Source organism: Erythranthe guttata, chromosome 2 (assembly GCF_056151865.1).
Source record: "Erythranthe guttata isolate IM_541 chromosome 2, IM_541, whole genome shotgun sequence".
Taxonomy (NCBI): Eukaryota; Viridiplantae; Streptophyta; class Magnoliopsida; order Lamiales; family Phrymaceae; genus Erythranthe; species Erythranthe guttata.
In genome coordinates, this window is record NC_142534.1 from 11,491,406 (window position 1) to 11,519,010 (window position 27,605).

A 27,605-nucleotide genomic window follows, 5' to 3' on the forward strand; every position below is an offset into this window, starting at 1 on the left:
GCAACAAGAACTACTCAAGTGCAATTTTTCCTCCGAACAATATGAAATAGTTTTAAAATCCAAAATGTGAAACAAAAGATGGTATAACAAAAATCAACAAACTAATTTTTGACTAGTAACAAATTAGTACATTAAACACAAATTTATGCAAGATACAAACCAATAATTACAATTTTCTAATGAAAGTTAACAATATAGTTGTTGTTAAGATCTAATGAATAAAAGACATTCAAATACATTTATACAGGCTCAATCAATAAAGGTAGTTGCAAGGAGTGGTGTCCTGCAATGTACTCGACGAAAATTGTTGCTTTTAAGGGCTTCGTTTGTATTCTGATTTAATGTTGTTTTTGCCTTTTTTAGGAAGTTGTTGAGGAGTCATGTTATGTTTTCTACCCCATTTTTTTGACGTAATTGTTTGAACTGGCACAAAAAAACAAAATAACAGTCACTAAGATTTTCTATTGCAAAGATGAACCTGAAAATAGCAAATTACAAACAATAACTGCAATTGCAAACAATAATTTCAAATTAACCGGAAATTGCAAACAAGGAATATCAAACAAGAAATTGCAAACAAGATACTTCAAATTGCAAACAAGAACATGCTGTTTCAATTATAAAGGAATAGCAAATTGCAAACTAAATGAACAATAATAAATAGCAAAACTCAAGAAAAACAAAACGCACACCATCACTAGAACAACTAATAAAGGTCAATATGAAGATTCAATAATGCATAATGTAATATAAATTTCATACAATCAAAAATACAAACAGCTATAACAACTAATTGTCAATAAGCAATAAAAAACTGCAAAAAAATAAAAATAAAAATGCAAACAATAATATAAAAAGTACGATAAAGAGCTGTACAAAATATCTCAATCGAAACCTGTGAAGTGTGTGGATAATGGACGACATCGATACTCCAATATCAGCAAAAAAATTCCCTTGAGATAAGAAAAAGACCCATAACATCTGTCATTAAATCATCATCAAAACATCTAAAAACAAATGGAAGCATTGCAAAAAAGATAATTACATACCCACACTTTTACTTCTCTGCATAATATCCATAACATATGTTACTGATATGTCTATTGGCCCAGCCCAATAAACCCATATTTACTGGGTCACTGCCCAATTTAATAGCTATTTCTACGGAAGTCCAATCACATCCAAATAAGGTTGCCCGATAAATTGATCTCGGCCCAATCAATAAAGTATAAATACAACTTAAGTTCATTGAATTACGGTACGCTATTATTATTCAATCAATTCTTCTATTCGAATTCGCTCTACAATTACGTACTATCTTCACGTCTGACTTGAGCGTCGGAGGGGTTTCCGCCGGATCAACCCCCGGCCTAGTTCACGTGTTCTTTGTTCGCAAGTATCTCAGGGCCATCTAGCACGTGAGCAGTGATCCACTTTGCTCTCCCAGCTCCCTCGATCTCAACTGTTTAAGGTGATCTATTTTTAGCATCATCAGTTACTTACCGAGATTCGTATGTGTTTGAACCATTGTTTGCGGGAGGAGTGGAAATCGCAAACACAAAAGAAAGCGAAAACGAAAAAAAAAGCACCAAAACAACAAACGAAGAACGAACAAACAATTACCACGTCACAAACAACAAACATAAACGAAGTTTGAAGATTTCAAACGATCTGAAGGCCCTTGCTAATACGCGATGCATTTTTTTGTTATGGTTTTTAATTCGAACATTAGTTTTGGATGGGTTGATTTTCATCTCTGCCGATATGTTTTAATTTTAAGGTTTTTGGGATTTGGGGGATTTTAGAGAGGGGTTGGTTACGTATATTTTGGATAAAAATAAAGTATTAAGTGGTCTATTATTTTGGATTATTATTCCATATATTGTTAGGGGTATTTTAGTCACAATAAGTGCAATAAATTTAATTAAAATAAGGATTTATTAGTTGAATTTATACACATAAAATCTACTATATGATGACCTATATCAAATCGCCCCTATTTTATATACCTCCTTAGGTACCTAATAAATTAGGGATAAACCCAAACCAAAATCATCCTTTGGCATATCCCCTTGGAGAGGAAAAAGTACTATACTGCCCTTATATGCAAATTTCGGCCAAACTGCATTCAACATTTTTGCCCTGCATTTAGCATTTTCACTGATTTATTTATTTAAATCTTTTTAAATACATATTTGTTTACATTTTTGTTTTTATTTATATATTTATTTATTAATGTTTTTAAATTTCTTTTAAAATCGATATGTTAACTGTACTGAAAATAACTACATGTAACTGTAGTAAACTATAATCATTCTTAGTTATGTTCTTTCTTTTTATCCCAAATTTTTAGTCCACCAACTATGTACATACACGAATATTGGCTTATACAAAAGAAATTCATAAACCCCAACAATAAAAATTTATAATTTCAATATTTATAATATGAATCACCTCATAACCAACAAATACAAATCGAAATACACAAATATATGCATATGTATAGTATAATTATACATGTTACTATATATAACTAGTAATGTATAGTAATGTACAGTAATGTATACAGTCTATAGTAACATATAGTAACTACATGTTACTATATATAACTAGTAATGTATAGTAATATACAGTAATGTATATAGTCTATAGAACACTGTAACTTGAAGCAGATGTAACTTCAACCAAATATTTTGACATCTTCAATGAGAGGATCAATGGCTTACATTAAGCTGCAATTGCAAAATAAAAAAAAAATATTTTAGTGCAAATCAAAAAAGGTGAAGAAACATCAAAACACTCAAAATTCAACAAACACTAAGAGAGAGAGAGAGAGAGAGAGAGAGAGAGAGAGAGAGAGAGAGAGAGAGAGAGAGAGAGAGAGAGAGAGAGAGAGAGAGAGAGAGAGAGAGAGAGAGAGAGAGAGAGAGGGCCATAGCTGCGAAATGCTACGACTTTTAGACCAAACTGCCAATGACTCCTCACCCCAAGCACATCCTACCAAAACCCTAGCCGTCGCCAACAACCCAATGTTCCGCACTCGCAATGAAAAAAAATATTGAAACAAATCTGAAAATAATAAATTGAACAAAATTACCATAAAAAATAGATCTCGACGAGAGGAATCCAACGGTTGGTAGCCCGTCAAATTCTGAATGTCGGAACACAAATTACTCATCCGGCAAGACCCACCGTCGTCGAAAATACGCTCTGACAGTAAAATAATTGCATAAATAGATATAGTACTCCAAACGGAATGAAATCACCACGAAGAGAATGAACTCGACGAGAGGAATCCAAGGTAGTTAAACCATCGAATTCCTACCACCGGACAAAGAGTTATGAATTCGGGAAGCAACATTGCCGGTTGGAGATCTATGGGGGGCGGATTTGATTCTGAGAGTGAGAGAGGAAGAGAAAGACGGTTGTGACTTGGCTAGGGTTTAAAACTGATTTTAAAAAGAGCATTTTAGGTACTTCAGGGTGGGCGAGGGGAATGTCAAATTAATTTCAAAATGGGGGGATTTACACCAAGGTATAATACCCTTAATAATTAGTTGTATATAATTTTCATATGACGGGTCCCTAAAATAATCCCATTTTAATTTCCAGCCGGTTGGAATCTCAGCACACAGCCTATTATAACTAACATTCAATTTTTACATGAACACAACATCAGTAATCTACTTCGGAATATTCTTATAAACTTTTTATGTGCAATATCTAAATTAATCATAAACTCTATAAGCCCCACTCTCGACAAATCAAACTCGAAATCATTCCTTCAGATCACAATAATAATCGTAGTACTCACCAAACCAAAGAACATTGAAGCATATCCGGACAAGGTGTTCGATGAAATGTCTATGAAAAAAAATTTCACATTGTCGACGATGACGGAATCTCGTCGGAGAGCTTGTTGTGCGATAAAATTATCAACAAAAATTTGGGGTAATTATTATTCCAGTATGGGTTCGGTGAGTTGGTTCCGGCTGAAATCAACAGCCCTCAGGAATGGGAGCTTTGCAAGAGAATGTGGGATCAAACCGTATAAACTGTTAAAAGATAAATCAATATATGAAAGATTCTTGAGATGAACAGGACAACTAGATTAACGTTAGGGGATATTAGTCGAACTTATAATTAAGGATGTAAAATAAGAGAGTTTCGAGATTTGGAGAGGGATTTAGCCTACGAGATTAGGGATGTTTTGGAGACGGAGAATTTCAAGGTATTTTAGGTTGGAGAGTGACTAGGGAATTGTGTTGTTTAGGTCATGGGATGTTACAACGAGGCTGATTTATGAGGTTTGTGGTGTAGTTGCATGTGACTCTATACCAATCGCAGCAGTCCAAAAGTGGGTCCCACGAGGAGAAAGGGTTGTTGAGGTTCGAGAAGTTGTGTTTGAATAACATAAGTGCAATTTTGTCTTGAGGGTGACAAAGCTCTAATGATTATGATTGGGAGAGAGTGGGGAAGTATACAAAAAGGAGGAGAAATAGCAGTAACAACAACCTAATCGTTAAATTGGTTATATGAGGACGAAGAAGAAGATAATATGATAGATTAAGGGTTTTTGGGATCAGAAGATTTGTGTGTGACGGGCTTATTATCTGTATCTGGTCAGAAATGGTTTACTTGTTTACATTGATTCAGTTTCATGCCAAAGTTTAAATATGACATAACATAATGGATTGGAATCAGGATATAAAGACATGTGAATGGACAATACGATGAAACTCCCTTTTAAAAGTTGAGTTATCTCCTTAATGACTGGTGCTCTTTTTTATTGGGGCCATTCATAGTGGATAGTGTGCTTCTATTTGTTGGATTATAATGAATATTAGGAACATCTATGATTTAGATCAATTCTAATATTTATTAGATTATAATGGATATTAGGAACATCTATACTTTAGATCAATTCTAAAATGAATCCTTAGAAAACAAACATATTTAAATTCATTCCATTTCAACAATAGTCCTCTTTAATCATTGCCAAAAACAAATATTTAAAAACAATCTTACATATGTCAAACATCTAAAATGTGAGTATCTATGTGATAGAATGTTCTAAATAAGGGATTCAAAAAGTGAGATCAACTAGCAAGTGAATCGAAAGCCTACCTACTCTTGTAAGAGTTTACCCCTTTGCCTTGTAGCTAAACCTTCAACTAATTTTGCCTTGTACCTTCAAATGTTAAGCTACTACTCCACTATTGCTTTTACTTAGAGTCATTTGAACGTTCATGGTTGCCGATTCTACGGCTAATATATGAAGACGCAAGGCATGGAAACAGTCTCCATTCCTTTACTAGTTTTGCAGACAACAAATGTAACCTTCTTGGTGTAGGGGGTGTGGCACTTGGCAGGACCCTTACGATCGTATCATGTAGCTCTCTTGTGTTTAATTGGATGAGGATTGTATTCAAGATGCTTCCACAAAGGTAGCACGCATAAGCAATGTGACTATCAGAGCTTATATATAACCTATTGTGTATCATATATGATGTTCCGCACCACCATGTTTTCTACCTTTGACGGGTTGCCTCGTCAACTCATGCACTACTCATTTCGAAACGAACTTGGAAAAATTAAAAATAGAAAATGAACTTTTAGTTATTTTCAGGTTAAAGGGCAACATAAATGCACATTCAAATATTTTTATTATGGAAGTATTACCATTTTCTTGGTTGATTTAAAAATCAATTATTGGGTAGTATATTTGTTGCTCCGTGAGCAAGAAGGGAGTCTCCTTCCATTTCTCCAAACCGGACAGCACCACCATGCTTTCTACCTTTGATGGGTTCCCTCGTCAATTCATGCACTACTTATTTCGAAACGAACTTGAAAAAAATAAAAATCAAAAAGGAACTTTTAGTTATTTTCTGGTTAAAGGGAAACATAAATGTACATTCAATATTTTTTACCACGGAAGTATTTCCATTATTTTGGTTGATTTAGAAATTAATTATACTACAATTTATATTATTTGAAATCTGTAATCGACGGTACTAGTTGATTTAATTTTGAAAGCACTCCACGAATATTATATACATAATCTAGGAGATAAGTGTTAAGTGTATATTTTTACACTTTATCATATCTTTTTATTTGAGCTTTTGGTGTGTTTTAACGATAATTGGTGCTTAAAAAGTTGATTTATTGTATTTTAGGTACAAATTGAAGAATTGGAAAAGTATGGGGTCAAAACTGCAATTTTGGCGAAAATATGGGTCAAAAGTGAAAATATCAAAATTCTGAAGATTTAAAGCTGAGACCCCCGTCCCAGTTTTAGTGCAAATTGTGAGACCCCCGTCCGAGACTCCGAAATTGCGCAGTAAAGGAATTTTAATTGCACAAGGAAACTGTCTTATTCCCCAAATTCTTCACCATATATAAGACCAAGCCAAGCACACAATTGAGGATCAATCTTTTGACGCAAATTCAAGAGCAAGGAAGATCAACGAAGATTCAAGCATAGTTTTTCTTATTTAATTTATTTATTTTATTTTCTTTATCATAAGAACTACGAGTAGCTAAATTTCTTATTTCTAGGATTTTATTTGGAACCCTATGTGGGATTTATGAACCCAATTCTATGATTTTATGCAAGTTTTAATTCCGGATTATTTCTTCTACTTGTTTTATTAAGTTCATGAAACTGGCCACTTTATGCGCTTTTATGTTATTGTTAATCGCATGAATCGGAAGATCGGGTTAATAATTAGAACTGTGGTAGAAGAGCCTTTGTGGTATTAACATAGGAATATAGTTAATCTCTTAGGTAGCCATTATTGAGATTTGTGCTTAATGCTGTGTTCTAGAATTAATTGCATAGGAATATAGTAATTGAATCTAGAGTATTAGAATCGTAATACACGCGGAAGCGGGTTATGATTAAATTAGCATCTCAGGTTAATAATCCGGATTAATTGCTTGTATAATTGAAGGAATTGGGGGAATAATAATCACATAGGGGGAAGAATAAAATCCTAGGCTTGTCTACTTTGATTAATCTTCGTTTTTAAATTGCTTTCGTGTTCTTGTCTTTTTAATTTGCTTTTTAATATAGTTTAATTTAGTTAATCTTTTCCAAATTCGACTGTGTAGGGTGGGCTTGAAAACAATTGGTAGAATTTAGCGTCTAGGATTAGATAATTAAATATTCTCTGTGGGATCGATACTTGGACTTAAAAAATCCACTTTATTACTTGTACGATACGTGCACTTGCGTGTAGGTTTTCGACCAACAAGTTTTTGGCGCCGTTGCCGGGGAATATTTTAATTATTTATTTTATTCTAGCTCTAAATTTGAACAATTTTCACGATTCACCCAAATTAATTTTTTTATTTTTTCGTTTTAATATATTTTTTTTTTCTTTGGTTACATGTCAGGTTACAATTTTCGCGCAACTCAAACGGGATATGAATGGCTTCCGTCTGGCGAATACCTCCAAAATACCTATAATATGCCGTTGCTTTGTTCAATATGTGGTGGAGAACATTACGCTAACCAATGTTGGTATGCACCGAAGGCGAATAATTTCATAGATAATACCAACAGAGGTTACTGGAACACATACACCAACACGTACGAGCAGAGCAATTCAAGCCAAGATTTCCACAATTTTCAACATCGTGAGCCGCAATTTGATGATTTTCAAACCTATTATGCAAAGCCACGAGAACCCACTATTGAGGAGTGTTATAGGAGATCCATCCTTGAAGATTTTATGAAATCCACTCAAGCATCTATCCGAAGAATTGAAATAATGTTGGAAGAGATGAAGCTCAAGAGGTCTCTTGAAAATATTTCAGACAATATCGAGAATGGTTGCAACAAAGAAAATTCGTCTGAAACTTGTGATGAGAAAAATCCTTTAGACCTAGAAAATAGTGTCGATGAGAGGGAAAAAGAAATTACGAAGACACTTGAAGATGATGAATCAGACAATGAAATCGAGCTCAACTCCAAAGATGTCTCGGAACAAGAGAAGAAGGAGATGGATGTGGTTAATGCAAATATTCAAATTGATGATCTTATTATTATTCCTGACGTGGCTTTGAAGGCATCAATAGAGGTTGATAAGAAGGCGAATGTGTTTGAAGTGGAGGTTATACGCGGACGTGAGGTTTTTGTTTACCGATTTAAGGGAGCGGGTGATGAAGATCCCTACTTGGCTTCGTACCGATTGATTACAACTAAGAAAGACTACAAGCTAAGGTGGACCCTGACATATTGCAATCCTATCCCTGTATCGGTTGCAATTGAAGTGACAAAGCTCATGGATGGATGCGCAATCTACAAGGCTTTGGATTGGACATAACAATTTCAAGAAGCAAAGTCCGGCTGAAGACTTAAAATTTAGCGCTTCTCGGGAGGCAACCCGAGCTTTATTGTTTTTCGTAGTTTTCGTTAATTTTTTCGTTTCGTTTTTTTTTTTATTGTCATAAGCATGCATTCTAATTCACTATTTGAATTTTACTTTTCAGGGTCGAAAACGTGATCGAGGGTCGAGTCGGCCGTCCGAAAAAAAAAAAAAAAAAAAAAAAAAAAAAAAAAAAAAAAAAATTTGCACCACTGCCTGTGGGACGGCCGTCCCACAAATAGGTGTAAATGTGGGACCCCCGTCCCACAACCAGTAAGGAGAAAAAATTTCGGACAGCCGTCCGAAATTTAGCACAAAAACCGGGACGGCCGTCCGAACCTAGTTGGGGCGTTTTAAATGTTTAAAAATCAGATTTTCTCCCCCATTATTTCCTAAACCCTCCTCTTTCCTTCTCTCCAACTCTCACACACAAAAGGAAGCTAGAGTATCAAACCAAATTCTCCAAAATCTACTCTTTCAAGGCACGCCCACAAGGTGTTCGATAATTTGCTCCAACCAAATTTTGTGTTCGATTGTCAACCAATTCTTACCGAATCTATTCCAATCTCTCTCCCAACTTTCTTGTCCAACAAAAGAAGCCGCACGAGTGAAGCTTCATCTTCTAAAGGCAAAGGAAAAGGCAAGAAAAGTGCCACCAAAACGACGATTCCTCTTCCAAAGCCGCTCCTCAAGCCCGAGACGACCCCGAAGCCTCAAGCTCCCGTGCCGATCGACGATTCCAAATGAAGATGGAGCGAGAGAGCTTTCCGGTGATGAGAAGCATGAGAGAGCTAGGGAGGAACACCCCGATCACATCGACTCCGACTAAATCAGGTGTTTTCTATCCTTGAACTTTGTGCTAATTTCGTTGAGGGCAACGAAAATTTTAAGTTTGGGGGTGTTGTGCTTATTTGTTTTAGTTTGCATGCATTAGGTTTTATTCGTTTTTATTGTTTTTCTCGTTTTTCCGAAAAAAAAAAAAAATAAAAAAAAAAAATAAAAAAAAATAAAAAAAAAAAATTGCTTGAGTCGAATGCATCTATGATTTATGATGATGAGAGATGATCAATGTTTGATGATGAAATTGCTTGTTTTATGTGATAAGGATTTGATGTTTGTTTAGCTTTTGATTCAACGGGACTTAGAAGCGAATTATTGCTAGGAATCACATTTTGTGCATTGCTTTTGTTGAATGTTTTGTATTTTAAATTTGGAATTAATTTGTGCTAGATCATGCTATGTTCGGTTTTAAGACTCACCTTAGGAAATTTATGATACGAAGTATTGAGTAGTGAGTGATTTGGGATATGATTTGGGCCTTCTTTGAACCGTTTGAGCCTTTCAAGCCGACCTTTTTATCAAAATTATCCTTAGAACCTTGTTTTGAGCCTCGGAGAAAAGGTGTTCTTTCTTTTAGCCAATGTGTAAGGTAGAATAGGTGGAGATTCTTGAAAAAAGTACCCCTTGGAGTTCGGTCGAAAAAATTTTTAGGTCCTTCTTCTTCTTCTTCGAAAAAAAAAAAAAAAAAAAAAAAAAAAAGACAAATATCTTTGCTTCCATATATATATATAAAAAAAAATAAAAAAAAATAAAAAAAAAAAAAAAGAAAAAGAAGAAGAAGAAGAGACTAGAAGGGAGAAATAAGGACTAGTTGTTGAATTATTTTTGAAAACTCGATCCATTGCCTCAAAAGCAAAAGTGGAGACTTTTGAACTTTTGAGAATCGAGTTTATTAGAGTCCGTTGAGGTGAATTCATTGTTTCAAGCGCCTATCTTTCAAACTTTGGCGTAATCACCTAAATTCAAGAAGAATAGCCACATATACCCATATTTCCTACCTCGAACCAAAGAGCCTAACAATTGAAAGTCACAAAGCCCCAATGATCCCAATAGCTTAATGTTCGATATTAGTAGAGTAGAATAATTTGGTGAGTATTTGGAGTCAAGCATACGCATGGAAGTATAAATTTTCTCTATTTTTAACTTGCAAATATTGGATACTTGAAGCAATTGTATGAATTGTGGTTTTTGGTAATGGTGAGTGACTAAGTGTTGTTGAATTTTGAGCTTGCGAATGCCTAAGAATTGTCATTATAATTACAAGTTCTGAAAACGTGAAGTTGGTCATTGATCTATGTGATGAGATGTTATCGTTGAATTATTTGCTTATTGGTAAATTTTGCTTGAGGACAAGCAAAAGTTCAAGTTTGGGGGTGTGTTAAGTGTATATTTTTACACTTTATCATATCTTTTTATTTGAGCTTTTGGTGTGTTTTAACGATAATTGGTGCTTAAAAAGTTGATTTATTGTATTTTAGGTACAAATTGAAGAATTGGAAAAGTATGGGGTCAAAACTGCAATTTTGGCGAAAATATGGGTCAAAAGTGAAAATATCAAAATTCTGAAGATTTAAAGCTGAGACCCCCGTCCCAGTTTTAGTGCAAATTGTGAGACCCCCGTCCGAGACTCCGAAATTGCGCAGTAAAGGAATTTTAATTGCACAAGGAAACTGTCTTATTCCCCAAATTCTTCACCATATATAAGACCAAGCCAAGCACACAATTGAGGATCAATCTTTTGACGCAAATTCAAGAGCAAGGAAGATCAACGAAGATTCAAGCATAGTTTTTCTTATTTAATTTATTTATTTTATTTTCTTTATCATAAGAACTACGAGTAGCTAAATTTCTTATTTCTAGGATTTTATTTGGAACCCTATGTGGGATTTATGAACCCAATTCTATGATTTTATGCAAGTTTTAATTCCGGATTATTTCTTCTACTTGTTTTATTAAGTTCATGAAACTGGCCACTTTATGCGCTTTTATGTTATTGTTAATCGCATGAATCGGAAGATCGGGTTAATAATTAGAACTGTGGTAGAAGAGCCTTTGTGGTATTAACATAGGAATATAGTTAATCTCTTAGGTAGCCATTATTGAGATTTGTGCTTAATGCTGTGTTCTAGAATTAATTGCATAGGAATATAGTAATTGAATCTAGAGTATTAGAATCGTAATACACGCGGAAGCGGGTTATGATTAAATTAGCATCTCAGGTTAATAATCCGGATTAATTGCTTGTATAATTGAAGGAATTGGGGGAATAATAATCACATAGGGGGAAGAATAAAATCCTAGGCTTGTCTACTTTGATTAATCTTCGTTTTTAAATTGCTTTCGTGTTCTTGTCTTTTTAATTTGCTTTTTAATATAGTTTAATTTAGTTAATCTTTTCCAAATTCGACTGTGTAGGGTGGGCTTGAAAACAATTGGTAGAATTTAGCGTCTAGGATTAGATAATTAAATATTCTCTGTGGGATCGATACTTGGACTTAAAAAATCCACTTTATTACTTGTACGATACGTGCACTTGCGTGTAGGTTTTCGACCAACAATAAGTACAATTGTTAGATTTTAGAGAGTTTTAGAAAAATCTTCAAAATTTAAACGACAATTTCCTATATATTTCTACAATATTCACATCTATAAGGTAAGCTACTTTGAACTACGTATTTTGAACTAGTTTATTAAAGTATATTTCGATCAAAATTATACAGAAAATAAATTATTTTACGATAACAACCGTAAGTTGTTTAGTCGCATTATCCAACTATTCCTTATAACTTTTGTCACCGTCGACGATCCATTTCATAGGCTTAATGAAGTCGCATCCACATTTTGTTATTATTTGATTTGAAAAATAGTCCTCACCTGATTTGACATAAGTGGTCGGATAGAGAAACTAAGGTATGTGATGGATTGAAGGACCATCAAAAGAAGGCCTAAAGAGTAATGCCCACTCCAACCACAAGAGACCTGCGAAAAGGAATATCGGGAGGAGTCTCCCGGCGTTAGTACTCCGACGATTAAGTCAGTTGGGTGTTTTTCCGAGAAGAGACTATATATGTAAAAATGGCAAGATAGGTATATTTCTCGATCTATCCTTGTACCTCAAGATTGATATTTATACTTACACTTTATGACGAGATAGAGTGGGGGGCTTGGGACATCAACCATTGGCGAGCTCTTCCTTGTAGGGAGTGCTTGAAGAGAATTAAATATTTAGAAAATTGACAATGTGAAGATGGGGATCTTCACCCGTTGTTGGGCTAAATACCTAACACGCAAGTGCACGTATCGCAAACAAGTAGTAAAAGTGGACTCATGAGAGTCGGATGTCGATCCCACAGGGAATACTCAAATTACCTAATTCTAAGTACCAAATTCTAACAATTATGATTCTTATCCAGCCTACGCAAGGTTGGCAAATTTAAGAAACTAATTAATTAAACTAATTATGAAAGCTAATAAACAAGAAAGAATATCAATATAAAAACGGATCTAAGATTTTATTTTCCCCCTATGCGATAATTCATCACCCAGTAAAACCTCTATCATGCAGGTTACAATTCCTGATTATTAACCCGAGACACGAAATTACTCATAACCCGCTGTTGCGTGTATTATGAGTCTATTATTTATAACCGATTCACTATATGTCTATGCAAACCAATTATGAATAAAGCATTAACTAACAAGTCTCGTAAACGGCTACCTAAGGTGATATCTGTATGTCTACGACACCACATGCAATTGACACACTCATCCGGTGAAAACTACTCGAAGGCTCTCCTACCCTTGTTCTAATTATTAAAACGATTTGTCGATTCAATTCTAATAATAACACATAGCGACATAAATTAGCTACGTTCATGCAATAAAAAAGATCAGATAGAAGAAATAATCATGGACTTAAACTTGCATAATATTAGAAAAAAGGGTTCGAATTACCACATAGGGTTCAAATAAAATCCTAGATTAAAAACTAAGCTACTCGTAATTCTTATGATAAACAAAATAGAATAAATAAAATAAATAAGAAAAACTATGCTTGAGTCTTCGTTGATCTTCGATCTTCGTGTTATGTGGTGTAAAATTCCGTGCTTATGGTGTAGAGACTTGTTGGTTTTATAGGTTTTTCTTGATAAGGGAATAGTAGAAACCTAATAGGAATCAATTTCCGCCACTTTCCCCCATAACGATTTGTTCGTCGATTTGTGCCATGTTGAAGTCCGAATTTTGGAATAGTGTGTAAATAATAATTGTAGCCCTTGAAATTAGCTTTCCAATGCCGCCAAAATCACCTAATGCGGAGTTCGTGTGAGAGAGATATGCTTGAATTGGTGGACACTGTCAAAGCTGTGGCGAGATTCCTTCTTCCAATTTGATTTGTTTCCTTATTTGCAACTTTTTCCTTTCTTTTTGATCTTTTTTCCTTCATGGCCACCTAATTCTCGTTTTTCACCTATAAAACACAAAATCAATCAATTAAAGCACAAATATAATTAAATCTAAACAAAAGATCCACGTAAAATAAATGTATTGAGTGTAATATCTACACTCAACACCCGCCAATCCACTAAATAGCCCGTTATTTTGGAGCATCGTCAAGAGGCCTAATAAGTGTTCGTTTTGCACGACTTTTACTTATCAAATCTTCGAGTTTTGGTCTTCGTTCGTCCAAGTTTCGGCTTTATTTGTATATATTATTTCATTTCTTGTTTTATTTCTATTTCAGGGTTTATTAGGTATTTTTGCCAAGTCGAAGCCATTTGAAAGCGAAACCAAATTTTCAAGCCAATTTTGGGGCCAAGAAGACCCAGATCGCGATCTGGGGGTTGTCACAGTGCTGAAATTGATCGAGATCCAGATCGCGATCCAGCACTTCGGATCGCGATCTGGGGGGTCTTACAGAGCTGAAATTGATCGCGATCCAGCAATCCGTATTGCGATCTGGGGGGTCTTACAGAGCTGAAATGGGTCAAGATCCAGATCGCGATACACATTCCTGGATCGCGATCTGGCATGGCGGTGGGCAGTTCCCCGAGGCTGCCAGATCGCGATCCAAACAACCCGGATCGTGATCTGGGCACGCCTTTTGAGAAAGATATTTTGTTTTGCAAAGCTTCTTGAGGACGCTTTGCATTTCACTATAAATAGAAAGGCCCTTTCATTCTTCATTCTTCTTCGACTTTTTACGGTTTTCGACAGTTCTTCGTGGGAATCATCAACGGGGGTTTCGACTTGGGTTTTTCTTACGCAATTTCTTTACGTTTTGTTCTTCATTTCCTTTGTACATTCTTTTGATACTATGTTTGTTATGAACTAAGAACATTTTCTTCTAGGGCAATGAAGCCTTGTATATATTGATTTCGATCGTCATTTCTGTTATATATTTGTCGTGTTTCGATTTCGTTTATGTTTTCCTGTATTAAATGCTTCTGATTGTTTGATCAGCTCTCGGATTGATATTAAATAGGAATGAACTCGAGAGAGGATTTCTTGTTTGAAGTTAGGAAAACATAGCTCGGGGTGTGGAAACGGAGACGTGATGCACTTCGGGTAGCCCTTAAGGACTTGACCTAAATGCTCTCTTAATAGCAGGTTCTGAACGGAGACGTCGGACCTATGGGTAGACTCTAACTACACTGGAGACGGGGGTTAGAGTACATTAGCGTCTGGGTTAACGAATAGGAATGTGGCATTAGATAACGGATTTGTAGATCGTTGTTGATTATACATAAGTGGATTCGACCCTAGAAGTCCCCTTTAAATCGAAGTCCCCCCGCGTTGAGTTGTAGTTACTTTATTTACGTACATTCCATATTTGCATGCTTACGATCTTGCATGCTTATAAATTAGGTTTTATCACCAATCCAAATATTTACGATCGGCTAGATAATATAACGATAATATAATTACACTACTCAGCATGTGAATCTACAAGGTCCCTGTGGATCGATATCCGGAACCACTGTTCTGCAAAATGCGATACTGTATACTTGCGGTAATTTATACGTGAGGAAAACGCGTATCGGAGGCCTTGCTTAGTATTCAAATTGTGCGCCTCAATGGGTGGATACTGAATGCTCGGGCAGAATCCATTGAGAGTCGGGATTATGTAATCTTGAAGTACCCGTGGCCGAACTGCTGGCTGTAATGGAAGTTGAGGGGTGGGTCTTGGACTTGGTTTCCGTTGGCATTGAGTAAAAGACCCTTTGCGTCTCTGTGTTCTTCGTCTGCCATTATATTATTTGCGCGTTGAATTCTCCTAGGAGCTCGAAAAGTACGTTCGATTTCGGGATCAAACGGTTCTCTAGCAAGATCGAGCCTCCTGCGCTTACACAGTACCTAAACACAAGAAAAAAATAAAAAAAATTCTCTTCGACGGCGAAGAAAGAGGATTCAGATGATTGGTTTGTAAAGCACATTTCAACTCATTCTTCTCTCTAAATTTCGAGGCCTCAAGCTCTGTTCTGATCAAGATCCAAAAAAAAATCTATCAGGGGAAAAGAAATAAGCTTCAAGCTCGTTTTTTTACTGCAAAAAACCCAGCAACAACCCGTGCAAATTCGCCACAAGAAAACAGATCTCAAACCCCTTTAAAATCCCAGGAAACATCAGCCCATATCGATATTTTCAGAAAAAAAACAGAAATAATTCAAGATTTTCACAAAAAAAAGCCACGAACAAATATTATTTTTAATATTTTTCCGTTGTCTTCCCCGACACCCCTCCGTTTTTTCCCGTTTATTATTTAAAATTGAATTGTTTAAAATTTATTGGGCTAGTTCCGTCTTTTCATGAAAGTCAACAGACAAATTTTGATGCAAGGACTAGTGTGCGTCGCAAAACACGACATATAGGGGTTTTCGTTAATTTTTTAATACCTCAAGTAATTTTAGTAATGACCTTGTTGTCCACGAATGACCAAAACGACGTCATTTTAGTTTAGGTTCTCGATTCGTTCCACTACAATTTCACTTGGTTTGGGGAGCGACCTTGTGAGCCAGCCATGAGCCAAAAGTTTACGTTTTTTTCATAAATATTCAAATCATCCTTTTTATTCTCGAGCTTCTTCTCATAAGAATTAAGCCTTTTTTCTTGTAGTTAAATCACCATGCATGTATACTTAATCATCTATAACAAGATTTGAATAATTTTATGGGTAAATTACAACCATTCCTGAGATATGATCAAATTATGAAAAATCCCCTCTTGTTTAAATAATTATATTTGCCACCTCAATTATGAATTTTCTTACACCTCCATCCCCATGGTGTCAAATTCAACAATATGGAGCTCGAATGAGATAAAATGGGTACAAAATTGAGAATATTCCATATAATCTAGAAGATTCCTCTAAATTTGAAACCGCAAGGGTAGACTTGTAAGAGGATTTATAGTTGAGGGGTGGTTGTAATTAGACACGGCCATGGGCCGGTTCGGGCCAGTTCATACCGGTTCACGGTTCACTTTTTTCCGGAACCGGAACCGGCCCGTAATATGCATGGTTCGGCGGGCTGGGTCGGCCCGCCGGTTCAATCCGGTTCCGGGCCTATCCGGGTCGGCCCGGAAATTTATATTTATATATATATATATATATATATATATATATATATATATATATATATATATATATATATATATATATTTAAAAAAAAAATACTTAATGGATTAATAAATTAAAAAATTACTTTTAAATAGGAAATAAATAAAATGACTTTAACTTAATTTTATAGGAAAAAATGGGGGTGTGAGGGTATTTATAAGAAAAAATGGGGGGGGGGGGGGGGGGGGGGGGAATTCAAAAAATAGCAAATAACGGCCGGTTCACCGGCCTTTTTTTGCTTTTTTTTGAATTTTTTTGATTTTTTTTTAAATCCGGGTGAACCGCCGGGCCGGCCCGGCGATTCACGGTTCATCAATTCATAGAACCGGGCCCGTCCCGGGGACGATGGGCCGGTTCACGGGTTCCGGGCCGGTTCACCGGTCAACGGTTCGGGCCGGTTCCGGGCCCAAAACCGGCCCATGGCCGTGTCTAGTTGTAATTACCCAAACATGAGAGGGGTTTCTGTAATTTGACCATACCTCAAGGTGTGGTTGTAATTTACCACTATTTCAATAAGAAGACTATTCATTTTTTTAATGGTGTACAATTCATTAGTTATGGCATAGTGCCATAGTTTAGACCGCAGCGTGAGTAGTTGACAGGTAATGGTTTGTGTTAATCACATCTCAATTACTAATCAAAATGAAACATGAAAAATAATTGTAGATTAATTAATATTACAGTCTTTAATTAGTACTGCCTTCGGTACATGGCTTAATTACTACTCTTAACAAAAACATGGCGTGTGCTACATGTATGTAACGTTGAACGAATTAAATCGATGTTTTTTTTTTTATTTTTTTTATTATCAACCTGTTTTTATATTATTGACCCAAAAAAAGAAATTTAAAGATTCCATCGAATCAGATGATGAGATTCCATTGCACACGCCAACTTCAAGGGTAACATGAAGGTCAAGTTATATATTATGGTCAAGTTTTTGTTATTTATTATTAATCTAGTAGTTGGAAATCATTTATTTATATATTACTTTATAGACGGTCTATTTGTTCATGGATTATTTTGAACTTAGGTTTTAATTAATCATACCAATTCAAAAAAACAAAACGAACCAAAAATTTATTGTACTAAAAAAAATATTAAATTAAACTAAATTATTTCATTAATTATACCAAGTCAATGATACCTAAATGTTAACCTTAAGAGCAACTCCAATGGTAAAGTATCAAAATCCATCATAAAATATTAATTTGATACTCGTTTTATTATTTTAATACTCATTTACTTCAACCACAAGCATCAAATGAATCATCTAATTTTAAATATAAGAATAAATATATTTAAAATTTACACGTGTCAATTTTTAATTGGTTTGTTGAGTAGTTAATGTTTTGATACCTCTTTTTCCAGGATGCATTTTTGCATCTCGGGAAGTTGAATATCAAAATAACTACCAATTTAATTCCCCCATTGGAGATGAAAATTTATATTTTGGAGCATCAAAATAGAAGTTATTCCACTTAATTCCCCATTTAATTCCTCCACTGGATTGCTCTAACTTCTATAACAAGATTTATCAATTGAATTGGTATCAAGCTATATATATAAATAACATAAAAACTAGTTCATAATTAAAGCTAAGAGAATTTAGATTTCATTGTAAATAAATGAATTTATCCAAACAAGTTTAGTTGATTATTTATAAGACTTAACCTTCCCTCCAAATTCAATCTTAGATCATTCGAATGCAATATTTAGATTTCCGTAAACTCTAAAATTGAAGTTTTTTAGCACATAATTTTCTTGAAACCTCAAAACTCATTTTTGAAGAACAACTACTGCAAAAAATCAAACTATACCAAAATCAACATTTATATATTCAATTGTCTAAAAGGTTGTTCTCATTCGATCACATTAAGTGAGAAGAGATAAAATATAGAACGGTTGCAAGTATTAAATACATTACACGTACAATGTCAACCAACAAAAAATATCATCAACTTGACAATTATAATTGGTCACTTCCTCAATTTGACAACTATTAACATTACTAATTCTGTTGAAGCCACCCTCCTCCCAGATTATTTTAGTATATATATACATGCAAGATCCTCATTACACAACAACAAAACAAGAACCCAAGAAAACATTTAGTTTAAGATATCAATTAATTCCAATGGCTTTCAGTAAGCAAATTCTTGTATTTCTTGTTTTGGTTGGAATATTCAACACATGTAATGCTCAAGGATTGAAACTTGGCTTCTACAAGAAAACTTGTCCATCAGCTGAAGCAATCGTGAAAAAAGAAACTGCAAACATTATGTCTGTTGCTCCAACTCTTGCCGCCCCTATTCTCAGAATGCATTTTCACGATTGTTTTGTTAGAGTATGTTTTCTTAAGCTCTCTCACTCTGATATTTATATTCTCTTTATAACTACTTTAATGGGTATATTTTACTATTACTCTCAATGCATGTTTGTAAGTATTGTTTTGCTTAATTTACAATCGGAATCCTACTCATATTTATACGCCTCCACCTCCTTAATGGAGGGTGAGAATTGATTTAATCATATGGTTGGTAGTGGCTTTTTAGAGCACTGCATAAACAATATTCTAAGTAACTTGAAGACAAAGTTAAGTACAGTTGAGAGGTTCAATAAAGCACATAATAAATCTCTAAACCTCGATACAACTTCTAACATTATTTTTGTCTATCGAGTACTACTCGTACTTGTTACATGACTTAACTAATTCCTTAAAACGAAAAATGGGGCTTTCTTAGATCATTTTTTATGTAATAAAAACTGTATGTTTATGTTGATGCATGCAATACATTTTGGTTTTGCAGGGTTGTGACGCTTCTATCTTATTAAATTCAACAACTAATAATCAGGCCGAGAAAGATTCATTCCCCAATCTATCCCTTAGAGGATATGGATCCATCGATAGAGTGAAATCCGCGGTGGAAAAGAAGTGCCCTGGTGTTGTTTCTTGTGCCGATATATTAGCTCTCGTTGCACGAGATGCAGTTTCACTTGTAAGTACTGCAGATGATTACATACATATATATATAAATAAAATCTCGTTTGTTTAAAAGTATACTTATTTATGTGTATGTATATATTGTAAATTAGTTGAATGGAGCATCGTGGCCAGTACCATTGGGAAGAAGAGACGGAAATGTATCAAACAGCACAGAAGCTTTGTTCAATCTTCCACCTCCTTTCTTCAACATCACTCAATTGAAAGCTAGCTTTGCCTCAAAGGGTTTGAATGCAAAGGATCTTGTTGTTCTCTCGGGTAATAATCATTTATCACTTATTTTATTAATTAATTACATTATTTTTTAAATTTTGTTCTAAAAACCCTAAATTTGCAGGAGGACACACCATAGGAACATCGCACTGCTCGAGTTTCACTAACCGCTTGTACAACTTCACCGGAGTAGGAGACAGTGACCCTTCGTTGGACTCGAACTATGTCGCTCGTTTGAAAACAAGATGCAGTGCAACCGATACCACTACACTTGTCGAAATGGATCCTGGGAGTTTTAAGACATTCGACACCGAGTATTACACTCTTGTTGCTAAAAGAAGAGGACTTTTTACATCTGACGCAGCTCTTCTTGCCGACAGTGAAACTAGGGCTTACGTCACCAGCCATGCTACTCCTCAAGGGTCAAAGGATTTTTTGAAGGACTTTGCAAAGTCAATGGTCAAAATGGGCAAGATTGGTGTTTTGACAGGGAGTCAAGGTGAAATTCGGAAAACATGTGGTTTCATTAATTAATTAATTAATTAAATTAATTAATTAATTATTGTGTGTGGGTGTTTCTTCTTTGTGATTTTTTGTTCTCCTGTTTGTTACAATTATCAATCATTTTCTTGTTGTTTATTTGGTTTCTTTGTATTGGTTCATTCAGACAATAAAACGTTGTTCCTCGATCTCTTGGTCGTACTTAAGATCTATGAATATTGAGAATTTCTTATTTATGGATAGGGATTTCCAAATCATATGATATTTGTAATTTATTATAATGAAATCAAAGATTGGTGTTTTGACAAGGAGCCAAGGCGAAATTAGGAAAACATGTGGTTTAATTAATTAATTAATGAGTTGTGTTATTTGTACTTGTATTTTTTTTTCTGTTGCTATTTGGTTTCTTTGTACTGGTTCAGACAATAAAAGTTGTTCCTCCAATCATGTTTGAATAAGATCATGAAAAGATCTGGATCGTGTATTCTAAGTCATATGGAAAATATTATTGGCAATATCTAAATTGAATTATGTGTTCGATTATTTATTCTAATTAAATCAAAAGGTGAATGGTCAAAGACTTGTAAAATTAAGAATGATAAAACAAGAAACAAGTATATATTATGAAAAGCTTATAGAAATAGGGGGGTAACTTACAACCAATCCTTTAAGGTAAGATTAAATTACAAATAAACATCCTCATGTTTGGATTATTACAAATACCCACCTCAACTATAGATTTTCTTTCACATCCATCTATTTAGTAGAATATTCTCTAGTTTGTACCCGTTTTCTTCACAAATGCTCTTTGTGATGCACCACAATTTGATATTTACAAGCCAAGAAACACATCTTATGATCATCTTATTTCAAAATGTGGAGCTTGTGCATGTGGTAAAACAGGTACAAGCTGGAGAATATTCCACATAATCTAGAAGATTCCACTAAATTTGACCGCCGCAAGGGTGGGCGTATAAGAAGATTCATAGTTGATGGGGGTGATTATAATTATCCAAACATGAGAGATTTTTTCGTGACTTTACTTCAGGGGTGGCCGTAATTTACCCTATAGAAATACTCTCGAAGAGCTTTTGAGCCATCATGACAATTCAAAAAGTATTGTGATGATGCTATTACTTAGATCACCTTGGGTAGAGAAATAGAAAGAGTTCGGAGAGCAGAATGGATCAATTGCTCACGTGCTAGATGGTACTGAGACACCTTAATAATTTGGAGATTCCTGCATAAAAAGTACACGTGAACTAAGCCGAGGGTTGACCCGGCGGAAACCCCTCCGATGCTTAAGTTAGATACTTGATTCGTAGAATATTCGAAGAATTGTGATAGCTCAATTGCTTCAGTAAAAATAACGTACCTTAATTTAATGTATTAAGTTCTATTTATAGTTCCTTAATTGGTCGATCTCAATTTATCGAGCCCCAAACCTTCTTTAAATGTGTTTGGACTTTTGTAGTAATAACTTGTGAACTGAGCCTGTGGCCCAGTAAATAAATAAATCGTAGATTCATTGGATTTTGGGTATTATGCTTGGAATAATTCTGTCTTTTCATTCAATTCAACAATTAAATTTGATAAAAGGGGCATTGTGCAATATAAAGTACAATATACGGGGAAATTTGCTAATTGTTTTATCACGAGGACTTTTTTGGCAATTAGAAATAACACAGGGGGAGTGTGCTATTAGCTCCTAGAAATATTACTACAAAAAACAATTCTCGTGAGAGATAAATCTAGGGTAAATTACACCTACACCCCTAAGATATGCTAAAATAATTGTAAGATCTCTGTGGTATTTGTAATTACACGAACAAATACTATTTTTCGTGTTTTTCCGGTGTCTTCTCCGACGTCCCTCCATCTTTTTTTCCTTTTATTATTTAAAATTGAATTGTTTAAAATTTATTGGGGTAGTTTCGTCTTTTCATGAAAGTCAACAGACAATTTTGATGCAAGGACCGGTGTGAGTCACAAAACACGACGTAGGGGGCTATTCATTAATTTTTTTTAACAGAGGGATTTCTTGTCAATTAAAGATGACACAGGGGTGGTCTATGCTAATACCTCAAGTAATTTTAGTAACGACCTTGTTGTCCGCAAATGACCAAAATGACGTCATTTTAGTTTAGGTTATCGATTTGTTCCACTATAATTTCATTTGGTTTGGGGGGCGACCTCGTGAGCCCGTAGGGATGGGAATCGGACGGAATGGATCGAAAATACCTTTTTCGGAAATTTTACAATTTTTTTGGAAAGTTAAAAATAGGTTCCAATTTCCGTTCCAAAAAAATCGGAATTTCAAAATCCATTACAATTTCAAAATACCTCAGAATCAGCGGAATTTCGGAATTTTCGGAAATTGCATTAATTCTTAATTTTTTGTTCCAAAATTGGAAATAATGGTTATTTTTAGTTTTTTTTTCCTTAATAATTCCCAGCAAAAGGCAAAAATCTAAAGCAAAGTTCAATTAGATGAAATGTAAACGCTCGTAAAAACAACATAATTTGTTTATCAAAGCAACCATAGTTCTTGCAAAACATGAATAGAAAAACAATTCAAAAATACAATTACAATATATATATATATATATATATATATATATATATATATATATATATATATATATATATATATATATATATATATATATATATATATATATATAGATATGGGTGATTACAAATAAGCCCATCAATGGGTACTTATTCATAAAGAGATCCATACAAAAAACTCCTGTACCATTAAGTCCACACATGGTCCAGATTTTTGTAAATGACTAAAATAACGCGTCATACTTTAATATGCTCCAATTTCATCATTAATTTAATTTAACCTCAATTTGACCCCAAATTTCACAAATTATTCAATTTTGATCCAAAACTTTTTTTTTTCAAAACTTTTTTTAAAAAACGTTTTTTTCCCGCCGGATTTCGGCGTTGACTTTTTCGATTTTTTTTCTTTTCTTTTCTTTATTTCTGTAACTTTTTTTTTCATTTAAACAACAATATTGTTGTGATTGACAGTAATATTAACTATATTACTGTTAAACACAGTAAAATTAATTAAACATCAGTTTAACACAGTAATTGTAACACCCCACCTTTCCAAAACCCGAAAACCCTAAAACCCGAAACTAATATTTCTTACTCGAGAATCCTTAGGTAATATTATTACGTGATATTAATTATATGCCTTACGTGAATCTAATTACGTGAATACTTACGTGCGTTATTATATGGTGATTTCATGAATTTCGTGAGTATATATATATATATATATATATATATATATATATATATATATATATATATATATATATATATATATATATATATATATATATATATATATATATATATATATATATATATATATATATATATGTGTGTGTGTGTGTGTGTGTGTGTGTGTGTGTGTGTGTGTGTGTGTGTGTGTGTGATTTATGTGATTTAGTATCATTTAAATTCCCGAAAATTAATTGAGATTCTAAGAATTTCGTGAATTTCGTGAATAATTGCATGTCTTAATTTAGTGGATTATTTTCGAAACGTGGTAACTTGTGTGAAATATAAATATAGATATATATATATATATATATATATATACCTTTTCATGCATGCATATACATACATATACATACTATTACATGCATTATATATATTTGAGTATATATGTATATGACCGAATGTGTGTGTGTGTGTCCGGATTGTGTGTGTGTGGTGTGCAAGTTGTATTTATATAAATAAAATAATTAGTGTTAAGTATGCATGCTTTTACACTTGGCACCCCCTAATGATTTCTCTAATCCCACACTCAAAGTAACCCAAAAGACACCCTTCATCTTTTTCCTTTCAACACCTCAACACCTTACTTGTCTTCTCCATTTCTCTCCACCGAAGCCATCACCACCACCATCGGCCTTCTCCTTCTTCCACCTCAACCTCCAAATTTTCAAGAAAATCAAAAATAAAAATGAGCGTCCCCTATTTAACCATTGCTATAGATTACTCCAAAAACACCATCAAAACTACTTGCCTCCTTACGGGAGATAATAACTCATCCCTCCTTGAAGCTCACATCATTTCATTCACAATCAAAGTAGCTTGGTTAAATTTCGATGCTTGAAATCCTCTCTTCCTTCGGTTGTTTTCTTCTCTTCGATTTGAAGGTAAGAAATTCCGATTTCTTGCTGCAATTAAATGGCATCAATAGTATTAAAATGGTTTTCAAAATTTTCTAAAAGATTGAGAGTGATTTTGAAAAATTAGGGCTTTTTGGGGAAAAATGGAAAAGAGGTGTTTAATGTTGATTTCTTGTTCTTGCATGCATCATCTATGTTGGTAGTGGGTAGATACAACTTTTATTGGCCAAAAGTATTAAAAATTTCGGATTTCAAAAAGGGGTTTCAAGAAAAATGAATTTTTGGGTTGCATGTGTAGATCTTAAAAAGTTTTTGGTCAAATCTGTAACTTTTGTGAAGTCAGTCCTAATGTGTTTTCAAAACTGTTTTCCAGCATTTATTGAACAAAAATTTCGGATTTCAAGAAGTTTTGCAAGAGAATGTGATTTTTGAACTTCTAGTGGTCTTGCATGTGTAGATCTAGAGATTTTGGGGTAAAATATGTAATTTCAGAAATTTCTGCATAAAAGAACTTTTTAACTTGGTTTTCTGCATTTATTAAAGTAATTTTAGATTGTTAGTGGTTTTTCATGAAAAAGTGATTTTTGAACTTCTAGTGTGGTTGCATGTGTAAATCTTGAAACTTTGGGTCAAAACTCCAATTTCCGAAAAATCTCTCATTTCTAAAGTTTGAATCTGTTTTTCCAGCAAGTATTAAATGGGGAAAATTTTTATTTACAAAGTTTTCAAAATAATTAGAGTTATGTTAGAGTTTTGGATTTTTAAATTAAAAAGGGTTTTTTTCTAGTTTTTAATTTCAAGAAAATTCAAAACTTTGTGAAAACTTGAATTAGTTTTAGAATCTGAAACTTGGATCAGTTAGGAGTTCTAGGATTTAATTTGGGAATTTTTGGAATTAGTTTGCTATTATTTCGAAATTACGATAATTTGCATGTCATTTATTATGTTTTGTGCTTTTATTTTCATGTCTTTGATTTAATGACTATGAATGATGAGATTCGGGATTTTATACTTTTAATTGCTGCCTGGATGTGGACTAATTGATGTGAGAATTTATTGGAATGGATTATTACCTAGATGTGGTAATAAGTTCATTTAATGAAAGGTGAAAAAGGGGTGCTTGCTTTACAAGCATGGCTTAATATTAAATGGTGATGTTTAATGTGTGACTGCATGTGTGTGTGCTGAATATGTGTGAGTGTGTGTGCTGAATGTGCATGTGGTGTGTGCCGTGTGTGGTTGTGTGTTTATGTGTGTGAATTTGGAGAATTTTGCCGAAAGGTATAAATATGAGGTAAATTGTGATATTTGTGTGATTTTGTGGCACTTGATTGATATTTGTGATGTTATGTGTGGGTCATAGGCATGATTTCGAAAAGTTGCATTAAATGGTTTTCAAATTGAAAGATTAATGGAATACCGAGGGCCGGTATCCAACTAGGATGATGTGTTGTGGTTTGATTCCACTTAGTGAAAATGGGCTCGTAACAGGTTTATTACTCAGGTTCATAAATTAATCTTTCACGGATCCGATAAAACGAAAAATGTGTTTTTCATGATTTTCATAAAAAGGGCATTTTAGTCATTTTGCATAAGTACGTGATTATGTGCGAATGATGTGTTTCCGTGAATTATGTGGTTGTACCCTTTGGGTTGTGTTGTTGGAATGTGGGTAAGAATGAATATATAATATTATATATTATGTATAACGTATTTTCAATGTTCGATATTTAATCGGATTTCTTACTGAGCTTTATAGCTCATATAGATGTCTTTTAATTGCAGGTAGTAGTGCTAGTAATCCTCAATCGGGATGGATCGAGTAGCGGATCGAGGTCTTGCCCGGGGTTTTGGAAGTCGTACGAGGACCTATGAACGATGCTAAAATCTTTTGGTTATTTTCTTTTGGTGATGTAACGTTAAAACCTAATTATTTCCTTTTCGTGCCTTTTAAACTCGTTACCGATATATGAATCGTACTTAACCCCTATTATAATACAGTAAGTTTCATAATTTTGCTATTTTAATGCCTCCATTAGTGATTTCTGAATTATTCACCAAAATAACCTTTCCGAACTCTGATTGCTTCTCGAACCTGATACTGTAGCACCCGAACGAAATACCTCCCCTCGAAACTTGTTTCCAATGAAACCTTTATTCGGCTAAAGTCACCTAAGAAAGTTTTCGAAAAATGCAAAGTTTTAATATTTGCATTTTGGTCCCATTTTCAAAGTTTTAAAAATTACAAAGTGATCCTTTGCTTCCGCTAGTTTAATGAATATTCCGATAAACCGGTTCGATTTATCGCCCGTCTAGAAGGGGGGTGCTACAGAGAGTGGTATCAGAGCATGGTTCATAGATACTCGTACGAACTTCACGGGTTTAGAGACTACTCGAAACGCGAAGCTCGGACCATCCGGTAAAGTATGTGCATTATTTTCTTTATGTGTTTTACTTGCTTTATTTATTAGTTGTGAATTAATATAGAAATAATGGCGAGACGTATAACCCGAGGAAACCCGAGCAATCCTTCCGATGCACCACAAGACCACAATCAAACTATCAATAATCTCTCAAACTTAATCCGAGAACAAACCCAAAACCACCAACGCCAAATCGAACAACTCCTCCAACGTAACCAAACCCCGCCTCAAAATAACGCGCCTCAAGCTATATATGAACGATTCCTCCGAATGAACCCGTCCGAATTCCACGGTGGAACCGATCCCGCCATAGCTGAAGAGCGGATCAAATCTCTCGAAGTCATATACGACTACATGCAAATGACCGACCGCGATCGCGTACATCGTGACATATTCCTACTCCGAAACGAAGCTCGTCACTGGTGGGAAGGAATCAAAGAATGAACGAACCTCGAGACTCTGCCATGGACCGATTTC

General features: G+C 34.4%; 1 protein-coding gene and 1 pseudogene across 1 annotated transcript; one reads left to right on the forward strand and one right to left on the reverse strand.

Moving 5' to 3' along the window:
* Positions 1 to 3,455: 3,455 nt before the first annotated feature.
* On the reverse strand, positions 3,456 to 15,461 carry LOC148772329 (uncharacterized; annotated as a pseudogene).
* A 3,443-nt stretch (positions 15,462 to 18,904) lies between these two features.
* LOC148772330 (peroxidase 27-like) lies at positions 18,905 to 20,733 on the forward strand. Its single transcript, XM_088814919.1, has 4 exons — positions 18,905 to 19,174; positions 19,638 to 19,826; positions 19,924 to 20,089; positions 20,169 to 20,733. Exons 1-4 carry the CDS (start codon positions 18,965 to 18,967, stop codon positions 20,576 to 20,578), a joined length of 975 nt encoding a protein of 324 aa, XP_088671045.1. The 5' UTR covers positions 18,905 to 18,964; the 3' UTR covers positions 20,579 to 20,733.
* Positions 20,734 to 27,605: the final 6,872 nt, after the last annotated feature.